The sequence below is a fragment of the Vidua macroura genome, chromosome 2 (genome assembly GCF_024509145.1).
Source record: "Vidua macroura isolate BioBank_ID:100142 chromosome 2, ASM2450914v1, whole genome shotgun sequence".
Taxonomy (NCBI): Eukaryota; Metazoa; Chordata; class Aves; order Passeriformes; family Viduidae; genus Vidua; species Vidua macroura.
The window spans coordinates 9156476-9180746 of record NC_071572.1 but is presented as its reverse complement, the minus strand read 5'-3'; the positions used below and the strand labels follow the sequence as shown (position 1 = coordinate 9180746).

General features: G+C 35.8%; 1 protein-coding gene across 9 annotated transcripts in view; it reads right to left on the bottom strand.

Moving 5' to 3' along the window:
• CFAP47 (cilia and flagella associated protein 47) overlaps nucleotides 1-24271 on the bottom strand; it is a 348805-nt gene that overhangs the window by 144012 nt on the left and 180522 nt on the right. For 6 of the 9 annotated variants that reach the window (XM_053971830.1, XM_053971829.1, XM_053971833.1 and 3 more), the window contains 5 exons: nucleotides 22189-22296; nucleotides 18561-18672; nucleotides 11412-11516; nucleotides 9842-9998; nucleotides 2040-2135 (listed from right to left, as the gene is read on the bottom strand). In XM_053971830.1, coding sequence (XP_053827805.1) covers nucleotides 2040-2135; nucleotides 9842-9998; nucleotides 11412-11516; nucleotides 18561-18672; nucleotides 22189-22296 — 578 coding nt within the window. Of the gene's footprint in view, nucleotides 1-2039; nucleotides 2136-9841; nucleotides 9999-11401; nucleotides 11517-18560; nucleotides 18673-22188; nucleotides 22297-24271 lie in introns of those variants that run through there. The other 3 variants (XM_053971831.1, XM_053971837.1, XM_053971838.1) reach the window with 3 other exon arrangements.

Genomic DNA, 24271 nt, shown 5'->3' with positions numbered 1-24271 from the left:
TTTATATTTCTTATATTTGTGAAGGGATTGCACTTTCAGTTTTACTGTGTACATGAACTAGATTGTTTTGCACAGTTCTTCACTGCTTCTGTGGAAAAAAATATATATTTAACGTAATGGCAAATGTTACAGCTTTTGTATTTGTCTGTATAAAATGTGCTGGTTTCAGCTGGCATAGAATTAACTTTCTTCTCAGTGGCTGGTATGGGGCAGTGCTTTGGATTTCTGCTGAACACAGTGATGATAATATAGGGATGTTTTTGTTACTGCTGAGCAGGGTTTACACAGAGCCAAGGCCTTTTCTGCTTTTCCTGCTGCCATGCTGATGAGGAGACTGGTGTGCATGGGAGGCTGGGAGGAGACACAGCCAGGACAGGTGACCCAAACTGACCAAAGGGATATTCCAGATGTGTGACATCATGGATCAGAGTGTGAAGTGGCAGAAAGAAGGAGCAAGGGGGGATGTTTGGCATGATGGGGTTTGTTTGCCCAAGTCACTGTTAGATGTGATGGGGTCCTGGAGATGGTTGAACACCTGCCTGCCCTTGGTGTGAACGAGACGTGGCACCTTGGGAAGCAGTGAATGAATTCCTTGTTTTCCTTTGCTTTGCTTATGTGGCTTTTACTTCCCATATCAAACTGTCTTTATCTCAGCCCACGAGTTTTCCACCTTTTACCCTTCCAATTCTCTCCCTGACCCTGCTCCTGGGGGAGTGAGTGAGTGGCTGCCTGGGGCTTGGCTGCTGGCTGGGATGAAACCACGAAAAATGTATATATATAAAAATGACATGACATGCAGATCAATTCTTACAACTCTTTTTCTTCCAAATCCTTCTTTCTATAACCTCTAGAAATGTTTTGAGGCATAGTAAGCTTCCAGAAGGAAAATCAAAAATAGTTCCTTGCTGGGAACAGTAAGGTCTGCAATATCCTTTACAAAATAAAAGTACAAGTCAAGTACATCTACAGGAAAATCATAGCATATGGCAATTGTTTTTTGAACAAAATTGTAAATAAGTGATCCTCATTTCCTATTTCTAAACAAGGTCTTTAATGTGAGATAGACAGTATTCTTCAAGGAAAATGGTATGGCTTATTCTGATATCTATATTAACATGAAACAGATTCTCACACATATTTCTGGGGGATATGAGCAAAGAAAATTAATTTATTTCATAAATAATTGAAGATATAAATAATTTAACCGTGTGTTCTGAAATTAGAAAGCATATCTGAGAAGTAATCAATAGAAATAATTAGTAGGAAAAATATTTAAAATAGGTACAGAAATCTACTTATCTTCTATACTTCATCAATGAATCATTTTAAGTCATTGAAATATCCAATTTCTGTGATAATCCAAGCCTTATAATAACATTAGATAAATCAAATAAATCAATTATTCCCACATACAAGTCAAAAATAAATTTTGCTAAAATTAAAGCACTAAAGGCAATTAATTCCTTTCATATTCCATCTCAGATCAGATATGACCAGCAATGACATCTAAAATTTGATTCAGGATAATAAGCCAAATAGTTTAATTGTTTTCAGATAGCTTTTTAATTGAAAAGTACTGTTTTCTGTATTTTCCTATGAAAATTTTCCCAAAAAATATAGACCAGAATTATCTTAAAAAACCCCAGACAAACAACAAATAAACAGAACCAAAAAACAATTCACAATCTCCCCGAATAAAACAAAAATGAGTTAAAGTGACTGAAAAGGCTGAAGAGAAACATACATGTATTTAGAATTAAATAGTTTTCTTTTTTGTTTTCTGTTAATTTGGTAAAAAATTAAAAGTAGTTACAATTGTCCAACTCTTTCATTTTGGAATTTCTTTCCTCCTCTTTTTCTTCTTAACTGATCCTTCCAACTACAGAAATTTCATTTTAAAACAATTTTATTTAAAATTGCATATTTTTTCCACTCTGCTACTTCATGTTTTAGGAAACTGTGACTTGTTGCAGGTTAAGTCAATAAAATAAGTAACAATAATAGTTTAAATATATATTAAGGGTTAAGAAGCTACACACCTTGTGGCTGTTTAACCAGAAGTTGAAAAACAGATTCCTCATACGTGGCCTGGGACAGGACAGATGCACTCAGATGCTGATTCAACAGCCCCTGATCTAAAAAAAAAAAAAAAAAAATATTTTTGGAAACCCATTTAGAATTCAAAACTGATGGAACAATTTCCCCAAGAAAACAGCTTCACAGACAGGTTTTATAAAATACATCCTTGAATGAGAGCACATGGCCCCTTTTTTCCATGCTCTGCTTACAGGTTCTCTCAGTATTTTCCTCATTGTGAAGTATAGATACAATATCAATATGGATATCTTTTTAAATAGAATGAAAAGGAAATAACACAGCATCAAGAAAACACAAAGTTTAAAACTTTTTCAATTAAATAACAATTGGAGATTACAAAATAAACTGTTTTCTAAATGAAAAAATCAAGTAGCAATGAGAGCCAATGGTGACATGAAATGTAAAAGACACAGGTTCAGGACCAGCAGTACAGATACAGCTGCAGACAAGAGCTGCTTTCATGTCAGCAAGTTACTGGATCAACCAACAGATCACTTCATAAAGACAGAGGATTTAGACATTATTTAGATTGTTTCAATGATCATTGTCAATACTGTGGATAAATGAAAAATGAGATTAAAAAAACTGGTATGAAGTCCAATTTTATAAACCAGTTTTGCAACCAAAGGAAATTCCGTGCAGGAAATATGTCTAGCAGCTAACTCAAAGAACGTGAGACCAATAGATAGCCCATATTTGTCATATCAAAGTGTGGTAACACTACATGATGAAGTGCTGACAGGAAGATGGGATACACAGGACTCATCCAACAGCCAGGGAAGACTGTCATTTGGGGTTATGGAACAAAGTAAAGATAGCTTTAAGAAAAAGAATAATGATCAAAGGCATTAAGGAAGGTAGAGAACAGCTCTCTTGGCACTCTTATTCTTGGTTCTTAGAAGAAGAGAAACAATCCCAAAATTATTTCATCTCAAGAGCAAGGTTTCAGGTTTCAGAAACCAGCTGGAGGTTCAAAGATTTGCAAACTGTGAGGAAATAAAAAAAGAATTGAAGGGCCCTTGCCAAATATTAAATGATAGGTGCATAAGAAAAGCTAACACACTCATTTCAATATGTCAATAAAACAACTGTATCATCTTTCCTGACCTGAGAAACTGCAGTGGCAAAAACATGGCTATAGTGAAATCTTCCTCTATAATGCTAATTATTCTGTAAGAATTATTTTCTATCTTATTTTTCAGGATGCTAATAAGCTGAATACTTTAAATTTCCCCTACTAGAAGATTTTTTCAAACCTTAAAATATATGGTATTTATTTTTAGTTTATATCCTTCTACACATTCAGCTAAAAAGTAATTTTCACACAACTAGCTAACTAATCTCAAGATCTTTTTTTATCTGAAATATATCGTTTCACTGTATGAAATTAAAGGCACTAGGTTATTCTTCATGATGCTTCAAAATTGCATTTATCAGTTCAGAGCTGCATTTATACATTGCATGTTATCCTTTTAATCAGTAGCTAAAATAATGATTTGAATTATGTCAGAATGAGCACAAAGTGATGCTAGCACTTGTATTCTAAATTGACTAGATGACTAAAAATAGTATTTCTTCACATCTTTACTATTTCACTCTAACACTGACATATATATATACATATATATATGCAAGAATACTTAGTCCAGTATATTTTGTCTGAACAAAAAATGACCAAATAGCAGACTTGTCTTTGAGTACTTAGTTGAATTGCATAAAGTCCCAGAAAGCAGTTTGAAAATATTTTGCAAAGTACATTTAAAAGGTTGCAATTCCAGTTTGGAAATCTTTGAATGGGAAAAGACACAGCCAACCTACTGTGAATTCAGCCTTATCTTGGACATAGGGTAAGTTTTAATAAGCAATCTTATACACTGCCACAGATATCAGTTTTACTGCTGCAGGTAACACTGGATTCCAGAGGAACCAATTCACCTCCCTTATCCAATTCCTAATTACAGCTGTAGCTTTAATCTTTTCTTTGAGCACAGCCCTTCAAACTCTGAAATTAATACCCTCTACAAAAGCTGTTGAATTTTTTTTTCTTGAGCGATGTATTTCAACCAGTGAAAATATGAAATAAATTGTCCACACTGACTGAAATAAAGCATTATGGTGTTGCCCTGATTTTTAAAAGTGTTTTCTTTTATAGTTCTTTTGAAAGTGTTAAAGTTCTCATAAAACTTCTTTAGCCTTCTGATGTTTACATATTTGAGAGTCAGAGTTCCCACACAATTTCATGTCTAAATAGAATAGTTTACATATTTCTCTGTGGGTAGAGAGAAATGATTGATTGATCTTTAGACCAGTGCGGTTAGAGAGGTGGTAATTCCATCCTCCAATCCACGGTCACCTTTGGAATTCTATAAATACAAGATGTTCGAATAAAACTTCCTCTTTTTCTCCTTTGAACTTACCTAGCTTCTGTGCACTCATTTCGTGTCCAATAGCAACAATTACAGTATTAACAAACCATTAATACTTAGGGATAATTCTTATTATCCCTAGATAATAGGGATAATAGATCCCACAGGTTAACTCTGTGGACTCTGGTTTACACTGGAGATTTCAGTAGTTTCAATTACTTATATCATTTCTGTTGCTTCCAAAAAAAACTCTTAGTAGAAATACCATACAGTGGTATTTACAGAAAAGCAGTATCATTCAATCTGAAAGAGCTGAAGTAGTGCAGGTTGCTAAACCATCTGTGACAAGAGTCTGCATACTCTGCAGTTCTGGTCACTGGCTCATTTTGGGGAAAATCACCTGCTGTTAAATAAACATTACTCACATGACTATTCTTAATGTAGCTGTGAATGCCAATGTGAATTAGTGTTGCACATTTAAGCATCCATGTGTCTAAATCCTGGGAAGAAAACTTATTGGTATTAAATTCAGTAAGAAAATACTTAGTTTAAAGAGGTCCAGGGTGGTAGTAGTAGTAGTTTTACTTTCTCTGTAATTTTCCCAAATACAGAACTGTTTATACTATAACAGCAGTCAAAATTCACAGAAAGAAACATTTCTGAGGAATAATGCTCTTAGGTCTGACAAAGCCTCAGAAATGCAAATGGGAGCTTCAGAAATGGTCCAGATAGGACAATTCCCAATTAATGTCTATTTTAATTCCTGAACTCTGCCATTCTAAACATAATTTCACATCTATATAGGGCTAAAATTGCCTGTGGAATGTTACTTGAAAATAAGAGAGATAACTTGTGTAATTTTCTCTAAAGCATGAAGTAAATCTATAAATGTCGATGCCTATTGCTGTTACACCTTAATCAAGATGGCCTATGTTCAATGTTGACAAGCTGAATTCTCATAAGGGGCCCAAGGTCTGAAATACAATTTCTAAAGATCAAGATCAGTCAGGCATGTCACTCTGATTTCTGAGTTGCTGCCTTCTGTTGACTTCCCCATTCCACCCTCTTTCTGGCCTCCAGTAACACCAGCAATAAGCCTGACATACTTCTCAAGATATGTAAGGGTCAGGAACGCTAAACTGAACTTGTGTATACAAAATTTTGCTTATAAGACTAGATTTCTCTTCCTCTGGAAAGAAGGAAATAAGAATTAAATATTCTTATACAAAGCAAATAATAGAATTAACAATATCTAAATACAGCTTGAATCAACTATCTTGTTGTAATTAAAACAAAGCAAGCTTTATGTACAGGTCACCAAGAGCAACTGAATTAGAAAATTAACATTACAATTAATCTGATTTAAAAAAAATCAAGATAGATTTTAAAGGACAGGTATTATTACCCTTTCATAAAGTTTGCAGTATAGAATTTATTTTTTCAAAGATGACCTTTTGTAATTCTACGGATCACAGAAACATTAGACGATCGTGATGCCAGGTCTACTGATGGGTAATGAAAAATGAAGACTGAAAATTTCTGATGCATAAAAACAAATATTAATCCTTCATTGTCAAAGCAGATACTTCTGTCTCTGTCACTATTTCTGAACAATTTCCTGGGACAAGTTCACGCTCAATAGAAAGATGACTTTTCACTAGAACAATTAAAAATGCAGTTTCTCTTGTTTCTCAGAATATCACAATATACTAGGCTTTAGTTGCAATATTTAAGCTCTATAAATAATTTTTTTTATTAAGTTGCATCACAGATAAATTTGATTATTCTTCTCCATTATTTTGTGAACAGCACTCTGGATTAGCATTCTTACAAATTACACCTCATAGTAATGGAATACTATCTGAGCTGTCTGGCACTAGATTTATTCTCAATAAGATAAGCAGTTTGCTTATCTCTGAATTGAAAATCTCTGCAAATCTCTGAATTGCTCTTTTGTACAAATCAGAATCCCAGACTGCAATTTCCGCTAGAATAAAGCTTTCTGCATTTATGATATGCAACAGGAATCTTTATACCACAGATGTAATACTCTCCTACACTTCAAAAGTTTACATAACTAGTTATTTCCTAGTCAAATAGGGTGGATTGCACAGCTAATAATTCACAACACATCTAATTCACACAGGCTGGGCTAAGATAAGCACACAGGGTAGATGGAGTGAGGGAAAAATACAAAGGGTTAACATTTTAGCAAGAAAATTGCATTACTAATAATGCAAAAGCTCACTTTGTCTTCAGCTGTTCCAGGAATGATGTGTTGATGAACAAAGCAATTCAAAACTGAGGTACACCAACAATTTATCAAGGTACCTCTGAACTGAAGCTCTACTATCCATCATGTCAGTTCCTCTCCCTAATTTGCATTGCAATCTCTATCATCATCCATGTCGTTAATAAAGGTCTTGAATAATACGGGCCCCAAGGCTGACCCCTGGGGTGCAACACTCATTACCAGCCAGCAGCTGAATGCCAAGATGCTGATCACTATCATTTGAGACCAACAGTTCAGCCAAGTTTCCAATTCACTCAGCAGTCTGTTTATCAGGCCTAGACTTCCTTAGCTTCCAAACAAGAATGTTACAGGATTCAATGACAAAGTCTTACTAAATCATAGTATATTACATTCACTGCTCCTCCTTTATTTGCATAATCACTCATTTCCATACAGAAGGCAATCACATTTGTCAATCATGATTTGCACTTAAGAAATCCATTTGACTACTCCTGATTACCTTCTTGACCTTCATGGGCTTGGACATGGACTGTAAGATAACGTGCAAATCATGGGCTACCCACACTGCAAAAGGAAGTGTCCAACTCCCACCAGGAGTTCAGGTGAGGCTGATCATCCTACTGCTCCTCCAGTCTTCCTTCTATCACTTTTCAAAGGAAGAAACAAGCCTTTTCCCAGTCAACAGAAAAATCTGATCAACGTGAACCTTCATAGAAAACAACAGTCTCACAATCATATTGGCCAACTGTTTTATTATGTTGTGAATTTCACCTGGATTTGTGGATATGAAAACCTCCAGCTGCTCTAAGTCCACAGCCTGTCGCTCCCCTACAGGCTGCTCATTTCCCTCTCCAAACAGGAAGGTCACCTACCACAGCATTCATCCAACTGGTGAGCTCCTGCCATTCACACTGCAAGGCCAGGGTGTGAGAAATGGCTACTCACTTTTCATAATTTTACAAAGGTTTATCAAACCATACCAAAAGTACCACAGAAGACTGAACAGAGAAAATGTTAACGGCGCCGGGAGCAAAGGATTTTCCCCACCATGTGCTCACCCACACAATGGAAGTTTCGCCTTTTAACCCTTTAACCCCTCCCAAGGTTCTGTCCATTGACCCCTTCTCCGCTGTCCAGTGGAGATCACTTCCTCAAATTCTGACTGGAGGTCAGATGTCACCACAGTGACAAGCTGGCCCTCCCAGATGTCCCAACCCTGGCTGTCTCTTGATAGCAACGCGAGAGGGTGAAACATAATTATAAATCTGTAAAACTTTTCTTAACCTATATACATGATAATTGTGAGAGTCAATCATTACTCATCTATCACAAGGGAGAAACTTTTACAGCTCCTGACTGCCTCAGACCAGAGTTGCAGCTTCCACCCTCCCACCTTCCATTTGGATTACGGAAGCAATGGCTGCACAATCAGAATGACTGCCCAAGAGCAGCTCCTGTGGTGTGCAGTCAACATTTACCTTCCTTTTCTAACTGTGAGAAGCACTTTGGAGCCTTGTGTACGTGCCCTGAAAGCCACCTGCTGCAGCAACTGCCCTGTCTCTGTGTGCAGAGCCAGTGTGCAGTGCCCCTTGTCACTTAAGGACACCTAGATGCCAGATAAGTAGGAAGCTGGACAAGATTCTGTTTCTTTTGATTCCAGGATCCCTCCCTCTCTGCCAGCTGTCCTGCTCAGCACCTGAGGTGTGGTGAAGTCCCCAAGATCCTGGCCATTATTCACTTGGCCTGTAAGCACTGAATATTTTGCATGCTGTTGCTTCTTTCAATGTTTTCCAGAAGAGAACATCAACTGAAATTCACAAGAGATCTGCTCACTTACAAATGGAACTCTCTTTTGTGACAGTCATAAATGAAAATATTTCAGCAGTTAAACAGGGGAAACTGCATTGAAGTCTGACAAAAAATCCTGGTCAGCAAAAGTAAAGTGTTTAGTCACAAGAACAAGATACTCCTGACCTTTTAGGTAAACATACTTCCCAGATTCCCCATATATGAACGGTGGGCATGGACAAAGCTGAATTTGTTTATTTCTAATGCATATCCAGAAAGTAGGATATGGCATGAGTTTAATACAACAAACATACATGAATCTACAGATTTTAAAAAGCGTATTTCTTTACTTACTCTATATGCCTCAAACCCTGAATCACAGCACAAGTATGTTTGAGGCATATTTAAGCAAACATGGCTTAAAACTTACCTTTGAACAGACTTGATTTTACTTTTCTCTTATGGTTTGGTTGCTATTTCTCTTTTATTTATTTATTTATGAAGATAGAACTGGAAGGTTTATCTTCAATTTTTGTTATTTGCAGATGCCAAGACATGCTTTGGCACCTGTTTTCTTATGCTACCTACATGTTATGTTCAAGTAGGCAGAGATTCAGAGAATCTTTTAAAGCCTTCTGATGTACTTGAAGTGAAATTTCCTTTTTGACTGAGTAAATTTTAGTCATTAATGAGATTGAGAACCTGAGTTTTTACAGCATTTATGAAATCCCAGTAGGGACAGTTAGTTGTTGATCTCTGATAATTCTGGATCTCATATTATCCTTTAAAGCATGTTTGAAAATATTGATGAAACATACTTGCTTGGAAGGTCATCAGAAAAAAAAAAACAAAAAATCCCAAAGAAAACCTTAAAAATGTTTTGCCCTTGCTCTCTTACTAACTCCTTTAGTTATACAGAATCTGACCAAATAATATAAAATATTTGAAGGTAATTGAGGAACAAAAGCAAATCAAAGCATTAGCTATGTGGCTTAGGCACAGCTACCAAAACACATCCCAGGAGTCTCCTGTTGCCAAAGTGCTGCAGTGCAGTACACAGCCAGCCAGCAGCTGCACGTCCACATGAGGCTGCATGACTTGAGAAGTCTGTGAAAAGTTGTTACAGGTTTGTGTTCTTTCCTATCTCTCACAGCACACCTTACAGAGTTTTCAGGGTGGATGTGGACAATACACAAGAACTCTATTGCCAAAAAATGGAACAAGGAAAATTTAATCACATCCCTTTCACACTTCTAATGAAACCCAAGGAGCTTAAATTCCTTCCCCCACTCCAAAAAAAAAAAAAACAAAACCAAAAACTTCCAAATCCCTGTACCTGCCAGCACGATATCTACTACCACATTCTCAGCAGTTGGATTTTTGAAGGATATGATGGCAGAAGAGTACTTTCCAATGCAGGCACTTATGGTGGTGGTTTCCATGTGCTCAGGAGGAACCCCAGACCCCGTCAGGTGGAATATCCGCTCTCCAAACTGTGAATGGAACATGCCATTATTTATTATTTGATGAGTCAGAGCTGTAGATTTTAAAGTAATTTGCCTACTTCTTTCTTCTGCTGTTCTGTGTCTCTGCTACAGTGAACTTTAATTTTTGCTTTCTTTTTTCCTTCTTCAAGCTGCTGTTACTCTAAGTATTGCAATCTGAAAATCAACAGCTTCATTCTGGAAGCTGTTCACATCTCCTTTTTGTGTTTAATTTCTGTCCTATTTCAAGCACACAGTATTTAACTTCCATTCAGCTACTCAGAGCTTTCAGTGTAGGGAACGGAAAGATGTAGGTAGTTGCAAAAACAAAATTCAAAGCACATATATTAAAACCTGAAAGCAGAGGAAGTGAGAAGTTCTCTCCGGCAGACAAAGGAAGAAAGAAAATAATTTTTTGATGGGACAGCAGTAGAATCACACAACAAGCTCCAAAGATAATAATGAACATTAACCTTTAGACACAGAAAAATCAAGAATATTGGAAAGGAAATAGTAGATCTAAAATTTCTGTGGACCATCAGGTTTCAGAGAAGATAATGACATTGTGTCCTCTTGAACTAACCTTGGATACTATTCATATTAGAATTGCTGTCTCCTTGTTTTTATCCTTACTAAATATTTAAGAGAGATTCTGAAAAGAAATGCTGTGCCAATACCATCTGCAAATAACCTGTCTGTTCAGCATACTTCAGGATAAAAAAATTGTCACATGACTTCCTTCAGTATTTGTTTTCTTCATATAAAAGAATATTTGCTTTTTTAGTATTACTTAAAACACTAGTGAAAGGTGCTGGTAGCACTCAACTGGAATAATTCACAGGTCAGCAGTCTTTTAGGATATCTGAAACTAAAAAAAAAAAAAATACAGAGAGGAAATTGCACAGAAAGCAAAGGCTTCATTTAACCACATCTTGCATGATGAAATATTACCATTTACATTGTACTCTCAGTTTCTCTTTTTTATTCCAGCTGTAATTTAAGAAAAGTTAGTAGGTCATGTTGATGACTCATGTCTCTTTATTTACCTGTTGCTTGTTCAACTTCAGGAAAATTCACAGAGAAAAAAGAAGTCAACAATTCTAAGGTGTTCAAAATAAAAAACATTTTCAGATCTAAAATGAAAGGAAGAATTCACTTTTTCAAGTGTGTGATCTAAAGTTCAGATTGGATAAAAAAAATGAAACAATTTAATTTTTTGGAAATTACACAGAATAAATTCTGTGTAAAACTAAGGATAAAATAAATTACAAGTTTTTAACATCTTCACATTTGCTCCTTCATTATGCATCCAGTCACTAAACTTCACCTTGACCTACAGGCTGAATCGTTTATTTCCTTGCCTATCATAAATAGTATCTAATCTGAATCCCAAGTGTTGTGGGTACAAGCACATTATCATACCTTTGGGCATTTGAAGGTTATTGTTGCCTTGTGATTGCGTCTTCCAAGGGCAGAGGGACAGAATCTCACAGGCAGCTGAGTGGTGGAATGAGGAGGAATCATCAGCTGTACAAACACAAGAAAGAAGCAAAAGAAAGGAGGGGTAAGGGAGAGGAAATCCATTTTTTTGAGTCTCTGTTTTGTGCTTTGCACCAGCAGTGCTGATGTGTATGTGATTAATGTGTTCCACCAGATGTATTTTCCCCCTCAGCCAGCACGGGCTGCGAAGGCAGCGAGTTACTGCAGCAAACAATGCCAGAGGCAGTCCCTGCACATCCACTGCCCAGCAGCTCCAGGGCTGGGGCTAGAACTGCTCCAAGGACATGGGCAGCAGCTCTCCAACACCATTCCAACAGCGCTGCGGTGTCTGATGGCACTGAAGGGTTATCACAGTGACCCCCAGGGACACAAACTGCCTTAGAAAGGAAATACATGCTAGGTTTTAATAAACCAGTGCTTTGTCTCTCTTCTGCTTACCTTTAGCAAAACCAAAACTGTAAATAACACTTTTGCAGGTTTTCTCTTCACCTCAAGTATTCTACTTGAGCCTCAATTGCATAGGCAAAAGCAAAGTAGCTGACTACAATGGATTAATTTCTGTTTTCAAGAACCAGATAAGCAGTAAATTAATTGAATTATGAAGAATTAAAAATACAATGAATTTACTGTTATCAGCCAGAATCACTGAATACACAATTGCTAGGACTATTTCTTTAATAAAAAACAGGTATTTTAATAGTATACATGTATAAACTGCGTTTGCATAAGCAACGTTCTCTTGTAAGAAGAGATAAAAAGGTAATAATTGATTGATATCATGAGCAGTTAACCTGTGTTGCATAAAATGAATATAATTTGCAATAAATGAAGGTCAAAACAACATGTTACAACAGCTGGGACTGACAAAACACACATAAAACTGCTAACTCCTACTGTTCAGCATGACCGCCATAGAAACTCCAGCAGAAGGCACTGTCCCCCTGTGCGCCATCTTTTAATCTCCAAGGCCTTCCTTGGCCCAGCCCCCCAGGTGGGCCTTCCAGCCAGTTGGCCAATCAGAGTGCAAATAGCCCTGCCCAGTGTGTGATTGATGGATAACTCTGCCAATCAGAGGCTGGGTTAGCACCACCCCTGAATGTGATTGATTGATTGATTGATTGATTGATGGATTGACAGCTCAGCCAGGCTGAGGGGTCTGGGGTCACTGTCCCCCCACAAAGCAAGGCCTGGCTCATTCCCAGCCCCCCTACACTGGCATTGTCTTGGGACATTGACCTCATCCAATCTCTGTTGAGATGGATGAATCCCATCCATCATCCAAGCCTTTGCTGCTTTTCCTCACTGCCCCATGGCTTTCCCTGCCATCCCAGAGCTGCGCTCAGGCAGGAGCCACGCTGGTCCTGGTCTTGCCAGTCATCCCCCTGGGTGCATTTATAGGGTAGAGTTTCCTGGAATAAAACACAGATCCTTCCAACCACTGTTCAAATGATAACATAGAAAAGGAAATCTTTAATTGAAAGGCCTTCAGGGTGCACCATATGACAATATGCACATACAGTAGTTCTACAATTTTTATAAGGCTATTTGATTAGGATAGCTATCAAATATTGTCCAATTAGAAGAGCAGTTGCTTATGTAATTTTACCCCAGCTACTGCCCCACTGGAATTAGTCCAGGGGCTTCTTTGCTCCATTTCTTGTGTCTTCTCAGATTCTGGTTGGAAAACAAAACGTCATTGTTGTAGGTTGTCTTCTTGAAAATAAGACTAAACAGTATATCAGGAATGTGTTAGAAGGTTAGCTTATTGTTCTAAAACGTAGGGATAAAAGGGTAGGAAAAGTACTAGAAGCTACAACCAGAGCCACAAATATATGAAAATATATAAAAAGCTAAAAATCTTTAGTCATCAGTAAAGATGATTCAACGAGGGACAAGGGTGCTCATGTGCCTCGAACAGATATTCCTACTGATGGCAGTGGGAGGCAAGTTGTGCAGAAGAGAGGACAGAGCTCAGGTGTGCTCAACTAACACACCAAACTTGAAATGTTATTTTCTTTTTTTGTGGGAGAAAGTTTTAAAGTAATTCATCAGACTACTGCTGTAACACTTAATTATACTTTTATTTGCAGTCCAGTTCCTACCTACTTGTCAGACTCATTTATCAAATGAAGACCTACAAAATGGTGAAAGAAACATAGTAGAAAACAACCCCTCCCAAATACTTTTTATTAAAATGAAAAAGTAAGTAAAACACAATGGCCTAGACCAAGACTACATCATTAAATTAACACTAAGATTTTAAAATATTGAGTAATTTCAGTATAAAACATCCACATTATTCAGAATTAATAACTCTTCCACAGAGATGCAAACAGGCAGGAATTCAATTTCCAATAAGTATTACTCCACATATTATCATTACTCAGAAAATGCACTGCCACAATGAATCAAAATAATCAACATGGAGCTATGATAATCTAGCAGACTGCCTGCTCTGAAAGCAGAAAGGATTTGTAATTTTTACACTATGGATTTGGTTTTAAAAATTCATTTTCAATTTTACAGTATGATGTTCTGTGAATCCAAAAAGTAATTTGTTTTGAAGTAAGCTAGGCAAAAAAACCTACTTACTTTCTACTGAAATCCAAAAAAATAAATTGCTTCTAAAACTAGAATTGAGAAATAATGCTAAGCAGTATATTTTAAGAAGGTCATAGAATTATACAATTAAATATGCTGATGCTAACACATCTCCTGCCTTTCACTTTATTTACATAAACAAATGCCTTCCACAATAGTCATGTGAAAAGGAATTGATATCATTGCTCTTCATAAGATCTCAGATATAACAGTTCAAATACAGAAACTGAGTCTGAAGTTAACTACAAATACATTATTTCTGTTATAAAATGAAGAAAGGAGGGGAAATATTCATTAAATGTAAAAGCTTGTTCCCTACTCTGTACAAAACAATACTCGTGGTCATTAAGAAAATTCTTAAAGCTTGCACACAGAGATTGCACTCCTCTCTGCCAGCCCTTTTCTATTAAGTTATTTGTCCTCAATAAAAATTGTGTTTCAAAGCCAATCAGGAAAAAATACGGCTTAATGGAAAAGGTTTAGGCTAATTATAAGCCAGGAGAATAGCAAACTGAAGAGTTAAAGTGAAAATATGTTTGGTTTTGGCCATGGAGATGATCCTGTTTTTAAGACTTTTTTGTACATTGTAAATATATGTGTATGTCAATATAATACACATATATGTGAAATACATCAATGTATTTATATAGAGGAAAAGTAGTAAATTGGGGAAAATATTATTGATGATTGAAAATTTTCAGCTGTTAAATGCTGAACCTGAATCCTTTCCTGCTAAAGACAAAGAAAGCTGCAGTCAGGACGGAAACACAAAACTCAACATCCCAATGACTTTTTCCCCAGATACTCCTAATACCCAATATGCTAATAAAAAATAAGATGGAATTTTACAGTAAACTTATGAAAATTCACTTTCATTCTGGCTTTTAGATAATTTGGCAGCATTTATAAAGTTATTAAGTTAGTTTAAGGTTTACAAGAAGGGAAACAAAAATTAAACGTAGCTTGTTAAAAAAAAAAAAAATCAAATCCAAATCCCATTACTGAAAATCCTTGAAAACTTTTATCAAAATTTTGAAAGAAATCCAAGATGTTATATTCCATTTAAACTGACTTAGGCTACAATTGCAAAGCCACCAGTAAGATATGCAGTATTTCTCATTTTTATGACTTTACAAAGGGTAACAGAGCTGCTTCTAATTGATATGAAGCTGATGAAGGATTTAAAGCCTTTGAATTTCATTTAGACTTTATTATACACCCTGAAGTTCAGGAATACTTGAACCTAATCCAACTGGACCTCAGGAAAGCATGTTATTAATGATGTCCATACTTGAGGTTGAATCAGATCTATAGAAAATAATCCTTTGTGATATTTCAGTAAAGCCCTTTGTTCCAAACTGAAATGGAACAAACAAACTTCCACACACATGGAAGTATGATAACAATATTGGATTTTTTTTCTGAAATATTAGTCAAAATTTTGGTTATTAATTTTAGGCAAATATCTTAAGAGAAGAAAAAAAATTCTTTGATACCACTGTTTAATCTGATTTATTTAACATAACTTTGGGACTGAAGAAATCGATTTGAGACATTTTCTAATCAACAAGCCAGTACATTCAAAAGTCCTACATCTTAGATGGCGTTAAAAAAAATGGAAATTTACATGAAATATCAATGTCTGTACTAACTGCCTTCAAATATAATGTATCTTCATTGGACAACCCCATCTTCAATCTACTGTTCTAATAGTTTGCTTTTTTCTGTTGCCTTTCATCTGAGGGTCACACAAGTCATAATCTTTCTGCTGACAAGAAAGCATTATTTGCTTTAAAGAGAACAGAAACTTGAATGATTAAGATGGGAAACTTCTTCCACACATAGCAAAGGCTTTGAAATGGTTTTTTTATTAATATAAACCAATACGTGAAACACGGAGCATGGTTTATAAGTAGTAATCTTCTGGAAGCTGAATGCAGTGTTGTGTGGAGGTACTAAGCCTAGGATGCAAAATATTCAGCAGAAGCAAGAAAACATGGAGTGCTGTGTCCAGTTCTGGGCTCCCCTGTCCAAGAAAGACAAGGAATTACTGGAGAGGGTCCAGCAGAGGCCACAAATGATTGGGGGTCTGGAGCATGTCTAATGAGGAGAGACTGCAGGAGCTGGGCCTGTTCAGTCTGAAGAAGAGACAGCTGAGAGGGGACCTCATCAATGTATACAAGTATCTTAAAGGCAAATGCCAAACTCCTTCCAGTGTTTCCCAGTGACAGGAAGTTCCATCTCAATATGTAGAAAAACTTCTTTCCTGTGAGGGTGAGCACTAGAACAGGTTGCCCAGAGAAGCTATGGAGCCTCCATCTCTGGAGATATTCAGAACCTGCCTGGAGGTGATCCTGTGCAACCTCCTCTGGGTGAACCTGTTTTACCAAAGGGGTTGGACCAGATGGTCTCCACCCCAATCATTCTGTGATTCTGTGATATAAATGCCACTCCCTGACTTTGTCACCAAAACTGAAGGAAATCACATAACCTTTCCAAAGATGGATCTGTAATGGAAGAAATAGGTTCAAAAAGGGACAGCTACATGAAATAAATATTAAGTAGTTGTATTTAGCAACCAAAGTTATCTTGTAACTGGAAGAACTACTGCAATTAACAAGGAACGGTTCAGAATCCAATCCATAATGATATACAGGACTGAGGATTATAATAAAAAGGAAAGAGAGAAAATTACTGCAGTTAGTGTTGAATGTGTCTTTTCCGACACAATGTAATGTAGCTATTGTTGATGTGTGAATCTCTGATTATAAATTATGAGAGCAGAGAGATTTTTTTCTTGTTAATTTCCTGCACAAGGTAATATGCAATCTGCAGCAGCCAAAAGCCACTACAGTTAAATCTAACCCGTTTCTGTGGCCATGACCCAAACATAATACGTATATAATAACTCCCAGACAATTAATATAGTTTGCACCATTATGCTTCTAAACTCCTATTCAAATACCAATTCATTAAATAATTAGTAATAGCACTTATCAAGGTTTAACATAGTGTATGAAGATGTGTTATTGTGCATGACAGAGAGGACAGATTAGAAAAAACTTCATGTTTTATACTTTTAATTTAATGGAATCCTATGTAGCAATATATAGGGAAGCTGAGTAAATAAGTTTGATCTCCTTTAGCTGTTACCATCAGAGCCCCTTTTAGGAACATTTAGTCTGGCTGTACTGCTTTATTTGAGGCTGAAAGCTGTTTAGTTTCTTAAAACTGAACCTATAATGACTATGTATCATTCCTCTATTTTCCCCATATGGCCTTTTGTGTCTTTTTAGCTTTATCTTATTACAATATTCCTCTCCCCTCTCTCTGACTCTTAAACCATTTTGCAGGAATAGAATCATAAAGTTGTGGAATAGTTTGTTTTGGAAGGGACCAACCAATTTGGGTGCCTTCCCTGGATTACCTTCTTCATGTCTAGAAAAGGCATCATTTCCTTTCTGTCCAGCACAAGTTTCTTTTTTTTTTTTTCTTTTTTTTCTTTGTTTTTTGTGTTAAAGGTTCTGAATTCATATCCTAAGAGGCTGTGATGGAGGCACTCAGTGCCACTCATTCAGATGTAGAATTTCCATGCATTTGCCCTTCCTTTTCTCATCTCCCCATCAAGAAAAGGTCACATATCTCAAAGAATTAACTAAATAATACTCAAAGAATTGCTTGTGGGGCCTGTACTATTAACTGACTTAATTGACAGTGATCAATAACAAATATTTTTCTGAAGCCTGATCATCTAAAACTCTAGCAAATCTCAATCAACATACAAAAGTTGAGCCAACCTACACCGTTGTTATTCCTAGAAAGGACATAAATGTTAGGCAGCAAGATGGAAGGGCTTCTGTGATGGAGGAGGAAAAAGTGGAGTACATAATAACAAGAGGATTAAGAGAAATCAGTCTCAAGGTAACTGTGAGTTTGCAGAATAAAATGATTCTAGGTATTTGCTTGAAGCTTCTTTGCAGCTATATTTTTTGTTATTATTATTGTTATTATTGATTATTATTATTATTACTTGCAAGTTGCTTATAAGATTAGATATTCTTGTATTCTTCCATTAATCATTTATCTACTAACAAAAATATTTATCTACTAACAAAAATATTTACCTAGTTATTTTGTTGATTATTAGATACTTATGAAGCTTCTACCCAGCTGGTTTGTTTACAACTTCTCCTTCTAATATCTCCTGAATTATTTACAACCTACGTTGCAGTCCTGCTCAAAACCATTCCACAAAGCATTCCAGGAAAGAAAAAAACATCTGTACTTCAGCTTGAGTTGCTTTTCAAGTTTAATTGTTTTCTTCCTCAGGCTATAAAATCTCTAAACTATGTACTTAAAATGTCTAAAAGATTGTATATTCTGAACCCACAATACAATACATTATTCAATTTGTTTTAAAAAGAAGACTATCTTCTATCTTTTTTGTGAAAACACAGAAATCTTACTTACAGGTTGTTTTGGGTCAGTCTCAACTGCGAAATGGCTGGGATCACTGTTAACCATTTGTAGCACCAGAGTTTCATGAGTAGGATTAGCAAGAGGTATGTGTATGTAAGCCCATCTGGAAAAAATCACAATGATGACTTATTACAAAGCTCCTTCCATTACACATCATTATGCATAGGGGTTTTTTTTAATTTCCTGAAAAATTCTGGATTTTTTATTTTAAAAATGATAATTAAAAATAATTACGTTTTATTGCATTAGCACTTCCCCACTAGTGTGGAAACATATTTAGTCACTTCAATTATTATTAATAGTCATTATGAATAAAAATAAATCCTGAATTCATTCAACATTTCATTGTGTTAATTTGTTGTGTTGTTTATTACAGCATAATCATAGAATCATTATATTGCATATGTAGATTATATATATTAATGAGAATAGTGACCCTCCCAGAACAAAGATTAGAGAATGCTGATTGCTTAAATCAGCTGGCCCTCTATTTTACAGACTTTCCTTCTTTATTTTCCAGTTAAAGAATATTCATTAGATACTTTCAATAGGGAGAAAATTTTTGAAATCATTCATAAGACTCCCAAAATTTTTTACATTTTTTATTTTCAGAGAAGTTATATGACCATAAATCACACTCTTGTTGTAATACCAATGGACACAGAGAAGAAGTTCAAGGTGAACAAGTGAAAACAGTAAATAAGAAAAGTTTGAAAAATGAGATAGATATATTGGTTTTGCTGTAATTTATCTCCTAATGGATATTCCCTCTAGTCAAAGCAGTGGCAGGTCATCTGCCAGATTGCTCCACATATTTATCATCTGGAAAAAATTAGTCCATTAATCCTGGCTAAATGAGTAAGGAAAAAGAATATAAAAAGCAACATTTCAGCTATTTCAGTCCAGCTTTATGACTGTAACTTCAGACCCTAAAACCTGTTCACAGGTGGACTCCTTCCAACCCATGCAGTGACAAAAATCCTCAGCAGTGAGCACCAGACTTGTTTCTAACACTGTCAAAGCATTGAATCATTGAGATCTCAAAACCTGAGAGTAAAGAAATATTAGGAAACTTCCACACAGGAGCTTCAGACTTACTTGGTAATTCCCATTTTTCACATTTACCCTCTCTACTCTTTTTTTTGGTCTGGTCTCTTTCATTAGTAATACTTTGTCAAAGGGAAAACTAAGTTGGAATATCTGAAATTTCAGTAAGGATTTACTGGACTGTTAGAGGTTCTTCAAGTCATCAAAATCCTGCCACCCCACACAGATCGACTATCATGGTTATGCTGGAAAAATTGTTGCATGTGGCAGTAAATTCCAGATCACTGTGAACATCATTCAACTGACTCATCTTCACTGGAGCCCACTGTGGAGATGGGTAAGGAAAGATGAAAAGTTTCAGGGAGAAGGTTTCTCTCCTTAGAGACATATGCTAAGGGATGTGTTAAATCTACCTTGACACAAACAAAAAGTAGATCTGACTGTGACAGCCCCAGAATTTTAGGGAATCTGAAGAAGGATTGAAGGATAAATTGTTCGAATTTTTTTTTTTTTCCTCTTTCAAGAATTGGTTAGAAATTGATTCTAAGTTATCAGTGGGGTCTTGGCCCTAATCCAATTCTAGGTAATGTTTCAAGGACACAAATACCTACATTTTTCAGATCAATAGAAAAAAGAATACAGCGAGGACACAATGAAAAACATTATTCTTATATTCATATGCTAATGCTTCTTCTGCATTCAAGGAAAAGGTGGTAGAATAGAAGGTAGTCTGTTAAATAACTACAAATCTTCACCAACCAGAAATGCTTCAAACACTTGATGTTTACAGTTCACATCTCTGGGTACATAGCAAGGAAGTACATACTTTCAAAAAACTCCCAAACTGATATCATTCTTATACAACAAACAGATGTCTATCTACCTGCATTGCTTTTACATGTTCAACATGCATTAATGCAGCCAATTTACTTGGACTATCTCACTTTTCATGAGGCAGAGAAGTTCCCAGTAACTGAACTGTAACCTCAATGCCATCACTGACTGCCATTGTCCAGCAGTATTGCTGGACTTTGCACTTCAAGAAGAGTGCTGATGACATTATGCTGACACTGCTGGACACCACCGAAAAGAGCCTGGCACCCACATTTGTGCTATTTATATGTATTGATGTGATCCCCTCCCAGCCTTCTCCTTTCCAGACTAAAGGCACAGCTCTCACAGTCTCTCATCAGAGAGATGCTCCGGACCGCTCCTCATTCCTGTGGCCTTTGCTGGACCCTCTCCAGAAGTTCCTTGTCTTTCTTGTACCAAGGAGTCCAGAACTGTCCAGAATGGGACACAGTATTCCTCCACATATTTACAGATACACAGGAACTACAATATGTATGTACTTGTAAAGGGAAAAGAAATCTCATTTGAAAAAATAAAACATGGGCTTTGAGGAGTTTTAGATAAGAGTTTTGACAAGAAGAGTTAATGGAGCTAATCTTTTCCAACATTCATTTTACTTGCAGTAGGAAAGGATGACTTGCCATTTTCCACTAGACCATTTGTGCATGTAGTTTTCAGGCAGTGCATGTCAGAGAAAATTATGAGTGCCAGAAAGTCTGAATAAAAGGGTTTTAAGTAATTCCTAACTCCTAATAGCAAAAGCCTACATAGTAGAGAAAAAATATGGTTTTTACTCCAGTCAGCCCAGAATTTTAAAATAAAAGCCAGGAAATAGCACAGGTTTTTTCTTGAGAACATAATAACAAAGACATTATCAGTTATCTCCAGTCTGTGCATCATTTGAACAGCAAAATATATTCACTTACAAAAAATTAATCGGGTAAAATTTCATGTTGTGCTCTCTAACATTTCTGCTCAGTCTGTAATGTATGTTAACTACAGATTTAGTGAAAGATACACAGAAGTAAGTGGAATTTAGCATGCAGAAAAGCAGTGTGTCCACAGAAATTATTAGGAAGTGGAGGTAATATATGGAAAAGCACTACTGAAATTTTGACATTCTTCAAAGTCTTATCCTCAAAGTTTTAGTTTATGTCTTGAAAGTCAGAACTGAACTGAACATTATGCTGTCAAAATGCACATTGAAATTTTGTTGAAGGATGGTAATAATTGGGTTAATTTCTCTAAGGCATTCATTTTTTTAACACTTGCAGTGTTTCAACCATGTCTACCCCCAGGACCTGCAGGACAGAAGTTGCACTATTTTGCCATGTCTTGAGAGGTTAAAAGATACTGCTAACTGGTATACAAGCATTTGTAAAGAAGGATTGTCAGTAAATTCCTAGTTCAGAGAGAAAGAAAGAAACAGAAAATAAAGCAAACCTACAGAGCTCTGTACAATGGATCTTGGTGCTTAAATTCTGCAGTATTGTCAAAATGATTTCTACAAAAAGAATTCAAAGGAAGTTTACATAGAGGCTAAAATTGCTTTTCAATTGCTTTTCTGTAAGGCATATTTCACCCACCTGCAAATATATCTAAAAAAATATTCTGCAATCTACTACAGCAGACATAGAGCACTATTCTGAGTTTAAACTCTTCATATGTTTTCCATGATACCTAAAAGCAGAGACCCAGTCCAGCAGGATGAACTACTCACTTTCCAAGCTCACATCCTATATCAGGCAGCCCGGCTGGCGATGGCTTCTCTACATTGAACTTCAGGGCATACCAAAATTCTCCAATCATATCTGACTGGAACATGACACTAAAAACAGATACATGAGCTTAACATGACAGCTGTTTTTTTCAGGTCATTAAAAAAACCCAGATTAAAATTCAGGAGAAACCTAATAAGTTCAACACAGTGACTTCTTTAATTAGGTCATATTTTTCTTCTAACACTTTTCACTGGTATCTGAATTCAGCCAGCAAGTCTAATCATATTTAGAATTACTGATGCAACAAAATCTCTTAATTTTTCTTAAATTCTACCAATAAAATCCATTTATTGCTTGTAGTTTTTGTTTGTTAGCTTGCTTTTATCAAAAATACATCCCAAACATATTTCAGCTTATAAGAGTAATCTTTAATTTCATTTCAATATCCCAGTATTTTCTTTTTAGTCATTTTGAAGGGCAAAATACTATACACTATAGTATTACTATACACTCATTTTAAAAAGGAATTTTTTTTCAAATCTAGTGATAAAGTGAGAAATAGATATTGACACATTCCTATGAGCATGGCAAAGAGATACACTTCAAGTAATATTAAATCTATTGTTTTGATATACAATCAAGGATTGTCATGATTGAAAATTGTGTCCGGCTAGGTGAGATATCCACAGAAATATATTTCAGTTACAGACATTCTAATACAGTCCTTTCCTACTGCAGAATTTCTTTTCTATTTTTTTGAGGATTTTTGAGTAGATGAGTCATAACAACATTAAACCAAAGCACTGGAAGCATATAAAAACTTAGAAATGCACTGCACAAACCCATGACCCTCTAAGGATGAGTTCTTTTTCTAAACTATAGATAACTATGTCTATTCCATGACTTTATGGTTCCAGACCATCCCCTGTGCCAACAGAGCTGTTAAAGTGAGCATAAAACAGCTCTAGGAAAGAATCAACCATTTGAAAAGGTACACCTGCCACAATCCCTTCTTCCAACAGTTCTTCCCAGCTGCTAACATAGCAAAGGAAACAGACCATGGCTTCAGAAAAAGAACTTAATAGTGTGGATGTAATGTGCAAGTAGCTCTGTCCAGCTGTAACTGCAGCCTGTGGGAGCTACTAAAATTTAAAAGAGCTATTACACACTTCTGGAACAAAACTGCAAAACCATTTTGAGAATGTCCACATGTATTTATTTCACCTCTGCATATATCCCCTAAGCCCCAGCCCACCAAAGCTGAGCCCAAAATTTTGTCCTGTTAAAACAAACATTTATCTTATTATTTGGAAATTCTGCACTTGAAAAATACCACAAATATTACCTGGTATGAAAAAAAAAAAAAATGAGCTCTTTACTCATCTTCAGTTTAAGATAGCATAAATTCTATATAAAAAAAAGATACTTACTAGAGTTTTTTATAAAACTCTAGTTTTATAAAACTTCATTTTTATAAAACAGTATTATAATTGAATCTGTATCACTCAATGCTACCTGACATTATTCTGGTCTTTGAAAAAATCAATACAAGCAAATTGAATAAATCTCTGAATGGATTTTGACTTTGTAAATATTATTTCAAAACTGGTCAGATGTCTCTGCCCTCATTTTAAATTACCACCCCACACTCCACCCCATCCTCATATTTTTGCCAGTCAGTTGAGACAACTGAAAAACAGGGAATTGTTTTTAGACTTTAGACTAAATAATGCTTTGGTAACCAAATTCCAGGAAAACAAGCTTTGCAATTCTACATGGTTCAATTACTTGCTGACCTGTTTTAGTTGAAACTAAGACCAAGAGGTCATCTGACTTTTTATTGCTAATTATCATACCTGCATGTTTTCGCTGTGATTTCCATTGTAAGGGAAAAAATTAATTTAAAACCTCTCCATATTAATTTAGTGGATCATGGTTAAGTAATGGAAGATCATGAAGGTAAATAGATTTAAGTGAAGACAGTTAAAGGGTTCTCCCCCTGCTTTAGTTATGTTTTTTACAATTTCATTCCTTCTCAGAAAAAAAAAAAAAAAAAGAAATTGTGCTATTTCCTGTACAGAA